The sequence below is a fragment of the Gopherus flavomarginatus genome, chromosome 9 (genome assembly GCF_025201925.1).
Source record: "Gopherus flavomarginatus isolate rGopFla2 chromosome 9, rGopFla2.mat.asm, whole genome shotgun sequence".
NCBI classification, from domain to species: domain Eukaryota; kingdom Metazoa; phylum Chordata; order Testudines; family Testudinidae; genus Gopherus; species Gopherus flavomarginatus.
The window spans coordinates 48,464,477-48,483,538 of record NC_066625.1 but is presented as its reverse complement, the minus strand read 5'-3'; the positions used below and the strand labels follow the sequence as shown (position 1 = coordinate 48,483,538).

The 19,062-nt window shown below is 39.6% G+C and overlaps 1 protein-coding gene across 10 annotated transcripts in view; it reads left to right on the top strand.

Annotated features, from left to right (window-relative positions):
• The window catches only part of NEO1 (neogenin 1), a 549,782-nt gene that overhangs the window by 460,663 nt on the left and 70,057 nt on the right, over positions 1-19,062 (top strand). For 7 of the 10 annotated variants that reach the window (XM_050968062.1, XM_050968067.1, XM_050968060.1 and 4 more), the window contains exons 11-18: positions 1,856-1,994; positions 4,077-4,126; positions 5,018-5,162; positions 7,360-7,470; positions 10,519-10,713; positions 12,210-12,305; positions 13,551-13,774; positions 15,149-15,287. In XM_050968062.1, coding sequence (XP_050824019.1) covers positions 1,856-1,994; positions 4,077-4,126; positions 5,018-5,162; positions 7,360-7,470; positions 10,519-10,713; positions 12,210-12,305; positions 13,551-13,774; positions 15,149-15,287 — 1,099 coding nt within the window. The remainder of the gene's footprint in view (positions 1-1,855; positions 1,995-4,076; positions 4,127-5,017; positions 5,163-7,359; positions 7,471-10,518; positions 10,714-12,209; positions 12,306-13,550; positions 13,775-15,148; positions 15,288-19,062) is intronic. The other 3 variants (XM_050968064.1, XM_050968061.1, XM_050968059.1) reach the window with 1 other exon arrangement.

The window sequence follows — 19,062 nt, the reverse complement described above, 5'->3', positions numbered from 1 at the left end:
TACGATGTAAAAGATAGGTGGTGTGGATCAAAACAAGAAATTGACCCGGCAATGTGCACATCATGCTGATGAGCTCTGCATGGTCACCTGTGCTGATCAGCTCTCCACGCTGGCCAAACAGGAAATGAAAGTCAAAAGTTCGCGGGCCTTTTCCTGCCTACCTGGCCAGTTCATCTGAGTTGAGAGTGCTGTCCAGAGTGGTCACGATGGAGCACTCTGGGATAGCTCCTGGAGGCCAATACCATCGAATTGCATCCACACTACCCCAAATTTGACCCGACAAGGCCAATTTCAGTGCTAATCCCCTCATCGGAGGTAGAGTAAAGAAATTGATTTAAAGAGCCCTTTAAGTCAAAAAAAGGGCTTCGTCGTGTGGACAGGTCCAGGCTTAAATTGAGGTAACACTACTAAATTCAACCTAAAATCATAATGTAGACTGGGCCTCAATGTCTCTCTGAAAAGAGGAACTGTGAATTTTATAGTATTATGGGATTCATGAAGTATGAACATAACGGAATTAAGGTAGTATTCTATGTTCTGACTCATCTCATAGCAACAAACTGATATGTAACTTGTTCAGGCCTGATCTACACATAAAAGTTGCACAAGTTAAACTAAAATTAGTTTAAAAATAAATTAGTTAAACTGATGTAAACTCCTATGGATTTTCTTATCAGTTTACAACTGACTTGTTCTGGTTTAGCTTTTACCAAGGCATGATGAATCGACATAATCCAATTACATATCAATATGTATTTTCATACTGGAGTTTGCATGGTTTTAACCAAATTGCTCATTTTAAAACTGATTTTAGGTAAGCTGCACCAACCTTTACATAGACAATGCCCCAAGTTAGCGAACATGTATGAAGAAATATTTATGGAAGGGCAAGGTTGGATCTGAGTGGGTGCTCAGAAAGTTTAAAGGAGACCTAAATACAAAAAGGCTCTCTGGGTTTTGGATTTATTTCAGCAGTTCTGGTTTAACCACAATAACAGTAACTTAACAGAAGTCTCTGGCTCCATTCCCTCCACAAACCTTTACATGTATCTCATATATCTAATTCCTGAACTGACTGAGTCCTTGTTGGGAATTAATATGAAAATGTATCTCCAGGCTGTTTGTCCCACAGAGCCCTTCTCTAAGGGCCACCACTGCACTGGAGACATCAAGGATGCAGTACTCTCCAGTGGGTACCAAAAGGCTCATGCACTATGACAAGGGAATGTGCTCTGGGAGTACTTAAGAGCCAAGTTGTTGAGCTTGCTAAGAAGTATTGGAAACACAGTGAAGATCTTAAGTTTAGCAATATTAACTCAGACTATGTCAAGTGGGCTTGCTTAGTTCGTAGACAGACTCGTTCCTCTTTTATGAGAGATGGAAACAGCTAATTTAATTGGTGGCTTTAATGTGATCCGTAATCTTTCCATTGCTTGAGTTCCGCGGCTAGTATTTTGGAGGAAGTGAGTGGGATTCTCTTAAGTGACTAAACTTTGTTGATTATGAGTTGGGCTGCAGGCTTGTTACATTGGGTAAAAATGCCATAGAAAGTCAGTATTTCCCATTTGTCTATTAATTTTTGTGTGTGTCTGTGACTCACCCTGCATTGGTGGCTCCTATCCCACCCACAGGGCTGAGCACAGCTCGCCACTCCAGGTGTTGCAGCCCAGTGAGCAGGGTCACAGTACTGGTTAGGTTTGGCCCAGCTGCCGTTCCATCATGATGGGGCGGGGGCCAAACCTGAGCAGCACTGTGACCCAACACACAAGATTGCATCGCTTGCCTGGAGCCAGGCCTGTTAGCATGTCAGCATTGCTTTAGGGATTGAGTCACATGTATCTTTGTTCGTGAACAGGATGTTGATGTTGGAGGTCACTCCTACACCATTAATGGATTAAAGAAATATACTGAGTACAGCTTCCGAGTGGTAGCCTACAATAAACATGGTCCTGGAGTCTCTACGCAAGATGTTGTTGTGCAAACTCTGTCAGATGGTGAGTTGCTTTATTCCAGTTTTTTTGTGGAAATCATTTGGTGATCTCTTTCAATTAAATGGATTTTTAGCCGAATAGACCTGCAAGAGTTTCTTGCAACACATTGCCCTGTATCATGATGTGGTTGCAGCATACGCTGATGCATGCTGACTGTACCTCTTCAAGATTGTTGGAAGTGGGTGGAAGGAGATTACTATGCCTGCAAAAGCATTTGTTTTTCTAATAATCAAGCAGTTATTTCCCTAATATTCACATCGTGGGCTAACAACATATCTAGATCAAAAACAGAGAGAGAATACTACTGAAGCCGGTAACTCCAAATTTTTTTTTTTTAATTTCTGTAATTTACTGTATGTAAGCAGATTTTTTACATTAAGAGAGTTTATCAACCCCAGCATAAATACTTGCACTTGAATGATTAAGTCCTACTAGTCTTAAATTTAAAAAATGCTTCTTTGTAGTGGGCACATACAGCACAGCTATGATAAATTAATGATTTCTTTGTTGTTTCATATTTGTTCTTACATTTTCCCATTTTTTCGTCTCCTTTTTTCCCTTCAATAATTCACCTGCTAAGTTTGCTAGCCAATGGGAAAAAACACTGTATTTTTGATCTGGTTCCCATGTGGATATTGTTAAATCAGAAGTATTTATTGTTAAATGCAGGTGATTGTTACAGTATTTGAGGCAAAGCAATCAGAAAGAGAAGTAAACTTGACTATATTAAAAAAATTGTAGAGTGGCCACTACTAACACTGGCTTTTACCTGTAATGCTTAGCTCTAAAATATGCTTGTAATTATTCATTCTTTATTATCCTTCAGATACTTCTTCCCTTTTTCAGGTTTCCCCCCACACACACACTATTTGCAAGTAGGCTCCACTTGTAGAAAATTTTCGGTTTTTGTTTTCTTCTTCTTAATCTGTTTTCGTCCTTGTGAAAGAGTGTAGGACTTAATCCTCACCTATGCTGAGCTCACATTCAAGGAGAAGCCTGCCCTTCTGCCTCCCCCATGCTGAGTCTAGTCAGTCTCTGTCATAAATTACGGTAGCCGTAGGAGGGTTCCCAATTGATGCTATCTGGAATGGTTCCCTAGGAGCTATTCTGCCAGCTAAGTATCACTGGAGTTCAGCATGCTCTGATCCCAACCTATATAGCCTTGTTATGCTGCAGCCTCACCCTAGCCCCTTACACTGTGCTGGCTCTTCGCTTCTGTGCCAGGAGAAAACTCAGCTATCCATTTGGGATAAATTTATGTGAGTTTTGCACCACTGAATCAGTGCAGAGGGGACATAACAGGGTCTAAGGCTCTCTAATATATCCTTTGCTTCATTTTCTCACCGTCTAATTGTAAATGTCATGATACCGAAGTTGCTACTGTTTAACTAAAACAACAAGGAGTCCGGTGGCACCTAAAGTCTAACAGATTTTTTTCGTGGGTAAAAAACCCACTTCTTCAGATGGATCTACCCCTGAAAGCTTATGCCCAAATGAATCTGTCAGTCTTTAAGGTGCCACCAGACTCCTTGTTGTTTTTGTGGATACAGACTAACACAGCTACCCCCAATACTGTTTAACTAAACAGTTTAACAAAGAATTTATCATTTTCCACCACTAAACAGATCTCAGCTACTTTGTAGCCAGTTTTCCTTTAGCAGGATGTCATGATATAAAGAATAGGGCCAAAATTTCAAATTTGGGTGCCCAAAATTAGGAACCTAAGTCAAGGTCTTGATTTTAAAAGATGCTGAGCAATCATCTCTTCCAGTGTTGTCAGTGGGAGATGTAGATGTCAGAAACTTTGAATATTAGGCCAGTTTTATTCAGGTACTTAATAATAGGCACTCAGGTTAAAAAAATAGAACCTGTACCACTAGATATATATACCATAAGACCTACTTAGCTGAACGATTGCTGTGTATCATAAAGTATTCATAGTAGAACTATTTCATGAGTATATAAAATATGGTCTAAGACTCTTAAAAGTCAGATCCCAAGACCTCTTATGCAATGGACCAATATCAGGGAGGAATTGTATTACTTACAGAGTTTTGGAGGAGTAATTTTTTAAAACATTTCTAGTCCCCAGTGCTGCACCCCAGAATCTGTCGCTGGAAGTGCGGAATTCCAAGGTAAGATGCTGTTAATTTGCCATTTTTGAGTAGTAGATGTAGCCCAGGTAGACCAAAACTTCAAGCCCCCTTAGACTCTTCCTTCAAATCTCCCCATCCCTCAAGCAGACTGTGACATATGTCCCCCTCTCCAGGTCACAGGGCTTGATGGGCTTAGTCCAGATCAGTCCTGTACGATCTCCTCAAGTACTCAGGTTCAGGGCAGGCTTTTTCTTTCCATATGCATCACCTGATTATTCCAACCTACATGTCCTTAGTTTCCAACCTCTTGGATAACTTTACCAGTTTTGGTACAGCTCAGGGCTTACTCTGGGAGACAGTGTCTGCTGTCTTCTGTTCATTTGTGTACGTTCTAACAAATTAGAAGAATTATGGCCCTGTGTTTGGAGCAGCACAGGTTCCATTGTGGGTTAGGAGTACACGTAACTAAATAGGAGTTGGGCAGTGCCAATGCACCAGGGCTAAGCACAGAGGGTTCGTATTATAGAACAGAAGAGTTTAGATCAAATGCAAAAGCCCGAAGTAACAGAACTAGAATGTATTCCCAGTGATTAACTACTGCCCTGTGTGTCTGATATATAATAATTTCATGTATGTGTGTGTATACATATGTGCATATAAACATTATTATGGGATAGCCTCCTGGGTACATTAAAAATGAATGTGCACATGGTTCTCTATTTTATTTTAGGCACAAAGATTTTACAATTTGAGTATTTTTGCAGATTAGTTAAAAATTCTTTCCTAAACTTCCCCTGTTTTACTGTTCATATTCTTTTTTCGGTATGCACCAATACCATAGCAAGATTGTACTACATGGAGCATTAGAAATGAGCAGTTTGATCAGCTAGATGGGAGGCGGTGATTTCTAATACATTTTGCCTTTCACAGAGCATCATGATACATTGGCAACTCCCTCCTGCAGGAACCCACAACGGTCTAATCACCGGCTACAAAATTCGCTACCGTAAAGCATCTCGTAAGAGTGAGGTAACCGAGAGCATTGGTGGGACGCAACTTTTCCAGCTAATCGAAGGTAAGCTATTTTACATCATTTAGTCAAAACTGAAAAAAGTCACAGATCAGTCCTGTTTTTAACCAAGCTCTTGTTATCAGGAGCTGAGTAGGTCCTGATTGTTTCTGGGAATGGCAGGTTTGGGTACAAGGTTCTTTACACTCTTAGCCTTTACAAGTGGCCTGAAAATGTGCTTTACATGCGCTAATTGTGGTAATTCTGGAGGCAGCATGGGACAGCAGGTCGGGCAGAACTGAAGTCATAACCTGAGTTCTATTCCTAACTCTGCCATTGGATTGCTGCATGTACTGGACAAGTCCCTTAAGTCCTCCTTGCCTCAGTTTCCTTATCTGCAAAGTAGAACCTTTGTAAAGGATTTTGAGATCCTTGGTTGAAAAGTGCTAATGTAAGTTTTTTTTATTGTTGATAGTAGAATTGTACTGAATACGTCGTATAATAAAAGTAACCAGGACACTCAACACATAAGTGATTCTAAATGTTTTGTTCATTTTTTAATCTCTGAAGTCACAACTAGCCAGCCACTGTTTTTGCTAAAGAGACAAAATAATGAGAGACCTGCAAATCTGTGGACCATGTTTGCAGATCATATGTGGCTACAAATTTTGTATCCACGCAGGGCTCTAAAAATAATAGCCTAACTAGATGAACACACACTTAAAAAAGGCAATTGTTCCCAGATCTGCCAGCTCCATGCACAGTGAGTTTCAGTGGTGCTGTGGCACTCTAGAATGGAGCAGGACCTCTTCTGTTTAGGGCATGTAAAGTCAAACCAAAGTACGCTTAGAAACACTTAAGTCCCATCATACCCTTGTCATTAGGGAAATTCAGCATGCAACCCATATCATTAGTACATTTAAATAGGCTTGTCAGAACAATCTGAATTTTGTAAACTTAACATCAGTTGACAGGTCAATGGAAAATTTTCAGAGGAATGGTATTCCTTTAAAAATAGCCTTCACAGTCCAGACTTTATGTATGAAAATAGTAAAGTAGAACTGATTAGAAATTGTTTATAAACAAAACTGAAACTGAGTGCTCTGAATAGTGTAAATACACAAATACGAGAAATAAATTCTAAACATTTATTATAATAAACTAAAATGTGAATAATGAAGGTGATGCTGAACTGATTTTTAGCTCTAGTGTTCATTTGAAAATTAGTTGATCTGTGAAACTAATATTACTTTAGTTGTACCACCTTGTTTTTTCCCTGGATCATTTCCTCCAGCATGTTACATTATCCTTTGAATCCTGGGTTTTTTAAGGCTCTTTGGATATCATCTTGAATTCTTAGCTCCCACTACATAGGAATTGCCACATTGGTTTAGACCAGTGGTCCATCTAATTCAGTATCTTGTCTGTGACACTGATCTGTACCAGATGTTTCAAAGGAAGGTGGAAGAAATCCCATAATGGACAAGTATGGAATAATTGCCCACAGAGGAAGTGTTTTTCAAACCATGTCAGTAAAGGTTCTTTATTTAAAATACTTTAAATGGCACAGTGGTGGTTTTTGGGGGTAATGGTGGATGCTCTTATTCATATGTATGTTTGATAAAGGTATATATTAACTATTACAGTGTATCTTCCCATTGCTTTGGTTATAGCTTGTAGAAGTTTTTCTGAGAATAATTCACTTTCTACATACTTTGATCACTCAATAGCTGGCACTAAATGCAGAAGGTTAGTTATAGAAATGTGGAGGTTTCTGTTGTGCAGACAAAGGGCTACTAACGTGAAAAGCAGTCTTTCATTTATCAGCTGGCTATATAAGTTGCAAACTACATTCATGCTGTTCTGCCAGTGACCTACAGAGGAGGTCTCCAGAGTGCTGTAGTCGTGGATGTCTGCCGTCACAGTCTGGCTGTTACACTATAATTTGTGTCAGTTTCACTTACTGGAGTCTCACTGCAAGTAGTGCTGATTTCCATTCCTGACCTCCAGTTATGCTCAACAGCAGTTTCAAAGGTGAAAGGCCAAAACATAATGCAGTTAACTTGCTGGCTCTATTTCAGGCTTGACCCAAACGATGTCAGAACAACAGCTAGTATGTGTATCCACTTGTTTAGTTTTGCATTAACAAGCTTTTACTGTCAAAGTCTGATAGTGAGATTCTTGATGTTTTAATTAGAAATTGTGATTCTTTGATCACCATTAGAGCTCCTATTTTAGTAACTTTTATATTGTTTTGTATTAGGTCTTGAGCGAGGTACAGAATACAGTTTCCGTGTAGCTGCCTTAACAAGCAATGGTACAGGACCATCTACTGATTGGATATCAGCTGAAACTTTTGAGAGTGACCTAGATGGTAAGGACCATAAACATGTTTCTGACTTTAGAGACCTCAAAATTCGTGGACCAGGGTAACTACAAAATTTGGCAGATTTTTTTTCCAAAGCAAACGTAATTTTGCTCAGTTGTGCTTACTATATTCTAATTGCACAACAGGACACGTGCATTTTATTTATATATAATTTAAGTAGTAGTCACTAATGGGTTGCCTTCCCCACTAAATAATTCCTAATTACAGGGTGCCAACGTCAATTAAATATTCAATGTCAATTGAAAAGAAATAATGTAATTGGGTACCTGACTTTAATCCTCCACATGTTTTCACCCTGCAAAAGTGGGGAAAAAGTTGTTCCTTGAGGCAAGCAAAAGTGTGATCATATACCTATTATTTATACAGCAGGCTAGTGCTTTATGAAGCAAATAAAACACAGTGCATGCCCCCAAAGAATTCCAGTCTAATGCCCCAAACTCTAAAGGTCCCATGCTTTGGCAGACTGCTCTGCTTAGAGTGTGTCTTGTTGACTGCAGTGGGGCTGTGTGTGTTCAGCAGTCTGCCCACACCTTGTACATTGCAGGGTTGTGAGTTCAATCCTTGAGGGGGCCATTTGGGGATTGGTCCTGCTTTGAGCAGTGGGTTGGACTAGATCTCTTGAGGTCCCTTCCAACCCTAATGATCTATGATAGTCATGGTGAAATGAATGGGAAGCACAAAGACTGAATAGAGAAAGGAAAAATGTGGATGAAGGTAACAATAATAAGATTATGTGGTAACTTAAGTACTTAGATTCACACCCTGGTGATAGGCTGTTTCTTCTTCTAAACTTTCTCTCTCACCTCTTCCTTCTTTATAGTAGAAAGAGGGTAAGAGGGCATTTGACTGAGAATGGTAACTATTTGGGTCTTATGGAAGAACTGAGGTTAAGATTTTCAAAGTAGTCCAGGGAATTTAGATCCATATCATCTTCCATTCAAAATTAAATCCTCTAGATGGTTTAAAAATCCTATCCTGAGTCTCTAAGAGGGATTTGAATGAGGAAAGATGGTTTAGCTGGGGCTGTCCAGAATCTGACCAATTGCAGTTGAGTTTGGTAAGAAAAAAACTATTATTTTAAAAAGTGTCACTTCATCATTTCATGCAAGAACTCTTAGAAACTGCATTCAGTGACAGTGTAAGAGAATATCTTGAAAAACAGAGGTGATTAAGGATAACCAATGTGAGTGAGGCCATGCTTAACTAATCTGCTGACGTTATTTGATGATATATAGCTGTCATGATAGGTAAGGGGAATTCAGTAGATGCACTATATTTTAGATTTTCAAAAAGTATGTAACAGGTTCCACACTGGAAACTCATGGCTAAGGTAAAGAGTCACAAAATAGCAGGCAATATTAGGGAGTTGGAGAGAACACTGCCTTTAGTAGCTTATACAAAAGGTAGCCATAGACAGAAATTTCAGTTTAGAAGTGCTTATGAATAGAGTCCTAGGATCAGTTTTAATAATCTGTTAATCTTTTTTGCATTTCTTTTTTTCTCTTTATCACCTTCCTTTTTATTCCTCCTTTTTTGTTTAAAGCAGCCTTATACTCTGCTCATCTTGGCTCGTGGCAGATTCTCTTGTATAAGGCAATCTTATGGTAATGTCGTGCCACCATAATGGAGCTTGCACTACCCAGCCTCCTCATGCAGTGGGGTGGCTGTGGCACCTGCACACAGCTGATCTCCAGTTGATGGAATGGCCTCTGTACACTGTTGTGAGAAGTTTTAGAATGGACCGAGTTTGTACAATTTAATATCTCATTTTTAACATTGTAATAATGTAACTTTTTATATTTAATAATTGTGAATTTTAGTTGACCAGTAATATTAGATGGAGACCATAAGCCCTCTAGGTGAGGCAGGCCTATAGGTATGTTCTGATCTGACATCCTGATCAGTGCAGTTGGTTGAATATTTTCAATAAATAAAACACAGTTCATTAATCAAGAAACCCTGCAGATAGGAGCCAGCAGAACTAGCGGAATTGATTTTTTGTGTGTGTGAACCTAATATTCATCCATCTTATCTTTTATTTGGAATATTTAACATCTGCCAGTGCAGGTTCCACTGGATAGAGAAAGTAATGCAAATAAAAAGCAGCTATTTTTCCTTTACTTTCAAGCAATTTAGTTAAAGGTGCGGACATATATATTAAGTTTGTTTAGTTGCTTATTTTTCAATTAACTATGGTGGTAAAAGCCCTTCATTAAAATTACTTTGGTGCTATGCTTCTGACAGTGTTATGGAAATCCATCTGAACTCAGCTGCACAGTTTTGACCGATTTGATTGGATCCTGATTGAGTGTTTGCTATGTTCAGACACTTAATGTGGATTCCACAGGTGCTCCTTTCTGATGGTGTCTCAGCAGTAGGATTGCATGCAGTGGGCTCATAACTAGACCAGTGAGGTGATGAAGATATATGAGAGTATTAAACATTAGCCACATAGTCACAGTATATCTGTGTACTTGCTTTGGTAAGTAAAGGGGGCTTATAGATTTAAAGAGAGACTACTAACCTTGAGTTCACTGGACAAATCACAAGTGATTTATGTAGCAAATTTAATAACTTCTTATTGGCAGTTAAAGCTATAAAATTTTCTACTTAATTCTACAGTGAAGTCATAATCTTTTTACTATGTCATCATTCTGTTGTCATGGAAATATTTTGATGCCAAAAAGTCAGTAATGTGACTGTGCTGCAGTAACATGCATAAGAAGTAAATGGTTAGTTAGTATGGAGTGGGGTAAATCCTTTATTTTAAGCAAATTTTGAAAAAAACTGCAAAGTGGCAAGGAAAATAAACAAAAGCTAGAAAGTTAAATGGATTTGTCTCCGTAGCTAATATTTTGCTCCAGTGTAAAAGTTCTCCTTTATGATAAGTATTAGAAGTATGAATTTCTGTTTATATTAGAATATAAAATTAGGTTAATTTTGGCAGCACAAGGGGTTAAACTGGGTTTCACAAGCTTGTAAGAATACTTGGTTTCATGATTTTTGTTAATTGCATTTTTCTTTTTGTAACAGAAACTCGTGTTCCTGAAGTTCCAAGCTCCCTACATGTTCGCCCACTTGTTACAAGTATTGTAGTCAGCTGGACTCCTCCTGAAAACCAGAACATTGTGGTAAGAGGGTATGCTATTGGGTATGGCATTGGCAGTCCTCATGCACAGACTATCAAAGTGGACTACAAACAACGCTATTACACCATTGAGAATTTGGGTAAGGAACATTCACTAACATTGTTTTCTAAATTTTAACTCTGATTTCTATTGGTGTTTTCCAAGTATCAGCTTAAAAAAAAATAGAACTGTGTTTTTCAAAGATTCTTCCATTATGAAGTGTAGCATGGCAGGTACTCACCACCACAGTGCCTCCTGCTGGTCATCCAGGAATTAACTCAGTTCCAGCCTCAGAGTGCCTCCTGCTGGACGGTGTCTTCCTACTGGAGCCTCATTCCTCCTGATCTTCACCACTTATAGCACTTCAGGACCCGCATTCCTTCTGGACTCCTTACCTTGGTGTGCTGCACCACAGCAGTGCCCCCACATTCTGGGTCTCCCCTCCCCAGAAACCCCAATCCCCTAAGCCCACCTCGCCTCAGTGACTCACTGCCAGTCCTCATCTAGCTCCTTCCCTCAGGGGCAAACTGCAGTCTGAAGTGGCCACTCATCATCGGCAAGGGGGTTTGGATCTGCTGTCTTTCTAGCCCCAGCTGCCTCCCTGTAGCCCTAGTACCTCCCCTGGCCTTTAGCAAGGCCTCAGCCTGGGGACTCACCAGGCCAGAGCTCCTCAGCTCTGCCTGTATTTCCCCAGCCCTGCTTTGCCTCAGGTACCTGGCTTGCTCTCCCAGGCAGCCTAGTTCTCTCTGCTCCTCAGCTAGAGCAAGTCTCTCTCTCACTCCCTCAGCGTGCCCTTTTATCAGGGCCAGCTGTGCCCTAATTGGGTGCAACCACACCTGTGGCTGACTACCCAACCAGCTGCTCTTGGCTGCTTTTAACCTCTTCTTAACCAGAGTGGGGTGACTGCCCTGCTACATGAAGATTCTACATCAAGGTTGGAAACTTACCTGAAATTTATCATAAATTCTGTTTCCTATTAAAAAGAGAAAAAAGCCAGCATCCCAAGTTCACTGAGAGGAAGCATTGTTCTGATTGATTTGTTCATACCTTGCAAGTATTAGATTTTCCTTTGAGTATTATAAGAAACCCTTGTGATGAGCACCACCCCACTGTTCTATCACTAAAAAATGAGCTCTCCAAATAAGAAAAGGTCTAAAGATTTGGAAAACAAACCCTTACAAGCTGTTTTATGGCATCTAGGGAAAGTGCTTTGAAGTGAAATGTGTAACAATACGGAACTATATTGGGGCTTAGGATAGTAGAACAGGGCCTAGGATAATATGGTAATGTTATAGAAACTGTTGGGGTATTTTTCCTCAATGTTATCTCAGTCTTGCTCCAGTTAAAGACTTGATATGAATACAGACATCCTGCAGTATGCGAGAACTCTTGTACGTTCTGATACACAAAGCATGCTGGAAGAAGTCTTTGAGAAAACTCACAGTTCTAGTTTTGCTGCTTATTGGATGCATTTCTCTGTTAACAAGTATAGCAGTGAGTGATGTATAGAGAAACTAGAGGCAGAAAATAGAAGTTAACTAACAATTTGCAATGAGAAATTGCACTAAAACTACATGTGAATTTTTCTTCCATCAGATCCAAGTTCCCACTATGTCATAACTCTGAAAGCATTTAACAATGTTGGTGAAGGAATCCCACTCTATGAAAGTGCAGTGACCAGGCCTCATACAGGTAAAGGACAGTGTATGCCTTCTTTTAATTTATTGTTTACTCATAGGTGAAAATTATAGCCTTGAGACCCAGGAAACAATCAAAGACATGAGAAAATGCATAATGCAACAAGTTTTATTCTCCTGTGATCTCAGATATTCTCTATGTCCTAAACTGGTTCATGTTATTGCCTTTGTGGTTAACTTCAATTGTTAAGCCAGCTATTAAACTACCCAAAACTGTATGTTTGGTTTTGGTTTTAAATTCTAGAATTTACCCTACAAAAACTTACAAATGTTCTAACTTCAGAATGTGGCTTTAACTGTGTAGCACAGATGATACATGTAGAATTTGAAAAATCTGGCCCTAATTTTTTCCTTTTATGGATGTCTCAGAAAAAGGATAGCATTTATCTTTCAAGCTGAGACGCTGATTAGAATGCATACATTCTCTGTATGATGTGTTTTAGGTCTTGTTTTGCAGTAACTACATTAAATGAGGCATTAGGGTAATGTTTTTCATCTTGTAATAAACCGATAATAAACCTGATATTATCTTGGACTTTAAGCAGAGTAATCCATTAGCCTCCAAGTTGCTGTTACCCTATGTCTCATTCTGCTTTTTGGCATTGCTAACATTGTGTAGCATTTTGGCCTTGTTTTAAGAGATAATTCATCAGATGTGAACATTGTTGTGAATTTAATCTTTCTTTTGAAGACCAGGAATTCTGCCAGGTTTTCTAGAGTACCTTGGAGTTTGAATTCCCTGAATCACTGAATATTTCATGTAACAGAGATTTTTTTCCCCAAAATGCTCTGAAAGATGATACTTCTCCAGTAATCTTGTATGAAACACTAATTATTTATCCCTAAGAAGTCTATCTTGTTCTTCTCATATCATTGTTTTCTGGAGAAGAAATAAGTGGATGGTTTTGAGGCAAATAAAGCCAAAGGTTGGAACTAGTATCTTATCCTAAAAGTACTTTATATGTTGATTGAGGTTCATAAACATTATCATGGTTACGTGATGAACTTTACAGAATATTTTTATTCATAATCTTTGCATTAGGAAGTGATCGGGATGGAATAATTATGTTGCTAGTCTTATGTTCCCTATTAACTCTGGCTTTTCTCTCTTTTTCTCCATTCCTCATCTTTCATTCCATTGTATTACCCTGCATTTCCTTTTTTGTTTTTGTTTACATTAAAATGCCACATTCTCCCTTTTTAATTATAATACACTACTTTTTACCCATCAATCCTCTAGACACTTCTGAAGTTGATTTATTTGTTATTAATGCTCCATACACTCCAGTGCCAGATCCCTCCCCCATGATGCCACCGGTGGGAGTTCAGGCTTCCATTCTGAGCCATGACACCATAAGGATCACTTGGGCAGACAACTCTCTGCCGAAAAATCAGAAGATCACAGATGCTCGCTACTACACGGTCCGCTGGAAAACAAACATTCCTGCAAACACGAAGTACAAGGTACTGAACAACATCAGCGCAGTTGGTACAGTGTAATGAACACAGATTTAATGTTCCGTTTTGTGGTAATTGTGATTAGAGGGCTGAGGTATTTGATGAGCAAGCGGTTTAGATTTGGGTCTAATTGAATTTGGCATGAATGGACCCCCCTGTAGCCCCCTTCTGGATCAGGACCCTCAATTTGAGAAACTCTGGTCTCCCCTGTGAAATCTGTATAATATAGGGTAAAAGCACACAAAAGACCAGATTTCATGCTTGGAGACCAGATTTCACAGTCCATGACACATTTTTCGTGGCCATGAATTTGGTAGGGCTTTATTTGTACTGATCCTTATGAAACTGAACTAGTCGAATCATTTATTTGAACATTCAAAGCATTCTATGTGACTCCGTTTCATTTGGCAAATAGAAATTTTCCTGATCTTTTACTGGGATACTTTAAAAAGGTTTCATTGTATACTTTACATCAGAAGTGAGAGTTTTATTACCTTTACACTTCTGTGGAATGTGACTTTATAGATAATCTTTACCTTTAGAAAAAGAAGCATTACCTGTAAGTAAAATTCTCTGAAGGTAGCAATTATTTATGGCTATATATTCACATTGTCCAGTTTTGAAGTTCCCAGTCACTTCATTCTGCTTTTAGATTAGAGGTAGCTCCAAATAAGGAACCAGTTATATTATTTATGTATGCATCAGGTATACATACTATTTATACTCAAGCCACATACAGTACATACTGGACAGTTTAGCTCAAAGGCAGAAATGGTAACTAAATGAATCATATTTCTGATTAGGCCGTGCATGATTTGGGAAAGTCTATCCACAGATGGTCCTTTCTCCAAACCAATATACAGGTATAGAAAATAAAACCATTTTTTTCCCGGAGTCTCAGAGAACCAACATTTTTAGCTAGTTTTTGAACTCATTAGAGTTCATCTTAGGATTCTGACATAATTTTTGAAAAATACTCAAATTGCAAGATGGATTTTTAATTTTAGCTTCCCTTTATCATTCTTTCCCATGGTTAGTTCATTTAGTGGAGCACTGTAAATTAAACACCACCAGTAGACAGCTAAAAGTCTTGCTGCATAACAAGTATGTCCTAGACCTTGTGCATTTACATTTATGATTGACTAGTATTGAATGCTCTTGTTGATTACAAAAGGAACTTCTCATTTCAGATAGAGTAAATTATTAATGAATTTGCATGGTAGAGCAAAAAAGAATATTGAGAGAATTAATGGCTATGGTTTTCAAGTATTGGTAATGTTATAATAATGCTTTAGGCACTTACCTTAGACAAGAGTATTTGAGACCTTGTAAATGATGTTTTTCGCCTCAGAAGTTCCTTATACTTTGTGTTTCTTTCAGACTGCAAACACAACCACCTTGAGCTATTTAGTGACCAGTTTAAAACCAAACACCCTGTATGAGTTCTCTGTGATGGTGACTAAAGGTCGAAGATCAAGTACTTGGAGTATGACAGCTCATGGGACTACCTTTGAATTAGGTATTCACTTGTGTCTTTCTGGAACTGTTAACCATTTCAATGAGATAAATAAAGTCAGTCCTACCCCAATGTTGGTTCTTTGCATAGACTTAAAATGGCAGTCCTCTGCTGTTGCTGATGTGGGATTTGAGGGAGGAGGGGAACAGACTGTGGGCATTCCTGATATTAATAGTCTTTGAAAGTCAATGAAGGGGAGATTACATAAAAGAGAGAATTGTGATCAAATTACAGAAAATAAATGGATAAAATGATCTGTAGTTAATAGATGGGAAAGAAGAGAGAGAGACATATGTTTTAAATATCTGAGAAATCGCATCTTAATAGCAGCTACTGAGAAAAACCTTGTAATTTATAATGACAATTTACTAAAATTCATTAATTATAGAACAAAAATTAGATGAGACAAACTATTCTGAGAACTTTGGTGCATAGAAATTTAGTCATCAAAATCAGCCCTAAATTCGTCATCTCCTCGTGAATTGCCTAGGCAGCTATCAGAACTATAGGAGCTGTGAACTGTGCGTACAAACTACAGCGTTACAGCTGCTGGTTGAACCTCATGCCTAATGAGCATCTGTAGGTTGCAGAACCCCTCTGCCCCAGACCTGTCCCCCGGTATCTTATTTTTCACCTGCAAAATTGGTCAAAGAGCAGGGAGCATTCACTATCTCTATGTTAGCTTCCAGCTATTTTCACTTTAGCTTAAATTTAGCTTTCTTATAATCATAGAACCATAGGCTCAGAAGGGACCACAAGGCTCATCCAAGACAGATGGTTATCCAGCCTCTTTTTTAAAACCTACAGTGAAGGAGAGTCCACAATTTTCCTTGCCAGTCTGTTCCATTATCATACTGTTTGTACAGTTAGGAAGCTTTTCCTGAGATTTAATCTAAATCCACCGTTGTTATATTTACTTTTTGATTTATTTTAATTGTAAATACAAATAAGCCCCTATCCTATCCTTAAGGCCTTGACATCTATTAAAATATTGCATAAAAAATATGTAAAAACAAGTATCAGAGGGGTAGCCGTGTTAGTCTGGATCTGTAAAAGCAGCAAAGAATCCTGTGGCATCTAATAGACTAACAGACGTTTTGGAGCATGAGCTTTCATGCGTGAATACCCACATTCACCCACGAAAGCTCATGCTCCAAAACGTCTGTTAGTCTATAACGTGCCACAGGATTCTTTGCTGCATGTAAAAACAAAGTGCACAAAGAGCCAGTCCAGTCAGCACAATATCGTAAAGAAAGAGTGAAACCAATCACTTTGTTTAGATTTAAAGTAAAATTTTCAAAAACATCTATGTTGCTTTTGAAAATGTTTCTCTGTTTTGTGAGTGTGATTGTGATGTATCTTTGTCGTGTTAGACATCTTTCTTAGTATCGGTTTCACAGGAACTATAGTTGACCTAGTACTGAGGGAGCCTAAATTCTTAAGGGACTTACCCAGCTGACAGAAGCGGCAAGCAGGGCTAGGTCTAGTTATCAGGGTGATGTGTGGTGAGGTCCAAAGCAGGAGCACCTGATCACTTGGTTTTAGTGTAACAATAACTATCTATCATTAACTATTAAAGTTGGAATCTAGAAGTTGCAGAAAAGTGTAAACACCTTTTAAGTAGAATTTGTATTAAAAATACAAGCAACTGAGATATGAATCAGGGTTAAACGAAGAAAATTACTTCTCTGTCCCTGACTAGTCATCTTTTCATTAGAGATCTCCATAGACTTATGTAGGCGGAGTCGCCAACTCTTGTAATTTTATTGTGAGTTTTGTGATAGTTCCTTAAACCCCAACAATGACATTATATGAATACATGAAAATCTCAGCTTTCATTTAAAACATAAAGTAACTTTCTAGTCCTTGTGTTTGTGGAGAAAAAACTTGAATGCATGAAACTTAGTGTGCCCAAAAGGCTCAAAAACCAGAAGACAAGTGAAAAGAACTCCTAATGTATCTTTTTTTTTTTTTTAAAAAAAAAGGTCCATGACTTAATCCAGTCTCCTGGTTTTAGGTGCCTAATGGATGATTTTTGAACAGTTGGGGTTGGCAATGCTGCATAGGACTTATTCCTCAATTACTGCTGAAGAAAGGTTTGTTCTTCTTCAAGTAGTGTCCCTATAGGTGCTGCAGTGTAAGAGAGCTTGCATCCCTGCACTGATGATCGGAAAACTTTGCTAGCAGTGTCAGTTAGGCCCGCACATGCACTGTCTCTCTTTGTATGCTGTCTCTCCAGCTCCTGTTGGCTAACCCCCCTCAGTTCCTTCTCAACCACCCCAGCCAGAGATGAAGTCATTAGCAGTCCATTAAGACTATCACTTAATTTACATACCTGTAGTTAGTTGGTCTACTACTTATAGTTCTAGTTGTAGTCATCTTCCTTCTTATTTTACCCTTGAAAATAAAATAAAAAATACATTAATTTCTTTCCTGTTCTTTCTCCCCTGTCGGGGATCCTTCCCCACAATGGGGTATGCTTGGTTCATCAACTTCAGAAAGTGTCTCACTTGTAAAGAGGCCATCCCAATTGCAGACAAGCACTCTCAGTGCATTCACTGCCTCGGGGAAGGCCATACACAGCAGAAGTGTGGTCTTTGCCATCAACTCCAGCCAAGATCCCGCAAAGACAGAGCTCTGCCAGAAGATCATCTTCATGGAGGAACTCTCCGACCCCAGTCGCCTGATAGACATGAACCTTCCCCACAGCATTCTACATCTAAGGCCTGTAGGTCAAGGAAACAGGCTGCAGATCCCTCTCATAAATCATCTAAGAAGAGAGTGGGAAGTCCCCACAGTGAGCTCCAAGATAGCCATAATCATTCATCATCTCACTCGGTATCTTCGGCATCACCGGCACTGAGACTATCTCAGTCCAGTACCTATGGATCACAGAGACCAACAGCAACTGGAACTTCTGGCAGGCCTACAGACATGATGGGCATGGGCACTGAGTCATCAGCCCTGAAGGACAGGGCTAAGCAATCTTCTAAAAAGATACTCCTGGTACTCGAGTCCACATCAGCACCACCAACGATGGCTCGCCCAGCACTGGAGCAACTGGTCTGAACAAGATCCCTGTCCTCCCCGGCACCACCACCAATGCCGGGACAATCAGTACTGGCAGAGTCCTAACATTGCAGAGACCTCCATATGCCAAATGCACCAGAGTCCCCATCTCTTGGTATCAAGACCTTTGCACCAAGCCTCCACCAAGTTCAGGAAGTATCCCTGTTGCCATGCCATGCCCCTCTGCCCTTTAGTGAGGGTTCAGACAGTGAGCCAGAGGAGGTAGTGTTGCAGTACTCCTCCCAAGCTCCATATGGTGCTTACTGCCAACAGAGACCAAGGATATACACACAGATGGCCCCACCAGCACCATCCTGGTATGGCCACCCATGCGTGCCACCTCTAGGCTCTATGCCACCACCATCCCAATGGCCATATTGGGACCCTTGGGTGGCGCACCGCCAGCATGCCTCTCAGTCTTCGAGCCTTGCCCAAGAACCCTACAGGCCTCCCTTGGCCGCAGCATCCAGAGCTTCAGAACCACCTCAAGTCATAGAGGAACAGGAAGCTGGTATAGAGGGGGAAGTGACACCAAGGATCATATCCTCTTATTCTCCAGATGAAGCCATTATGCCTCTTCCACCATCTTTGACAGACAATTTTTCTCTCTCCCAGGAGCTGGGAAAGAGAGTAGCAGTCATTCTCCAGATGCCACTGGAGGAAGTCATGTACACCCACCATCAACTCGTGACATGCATCTGACGAAGTG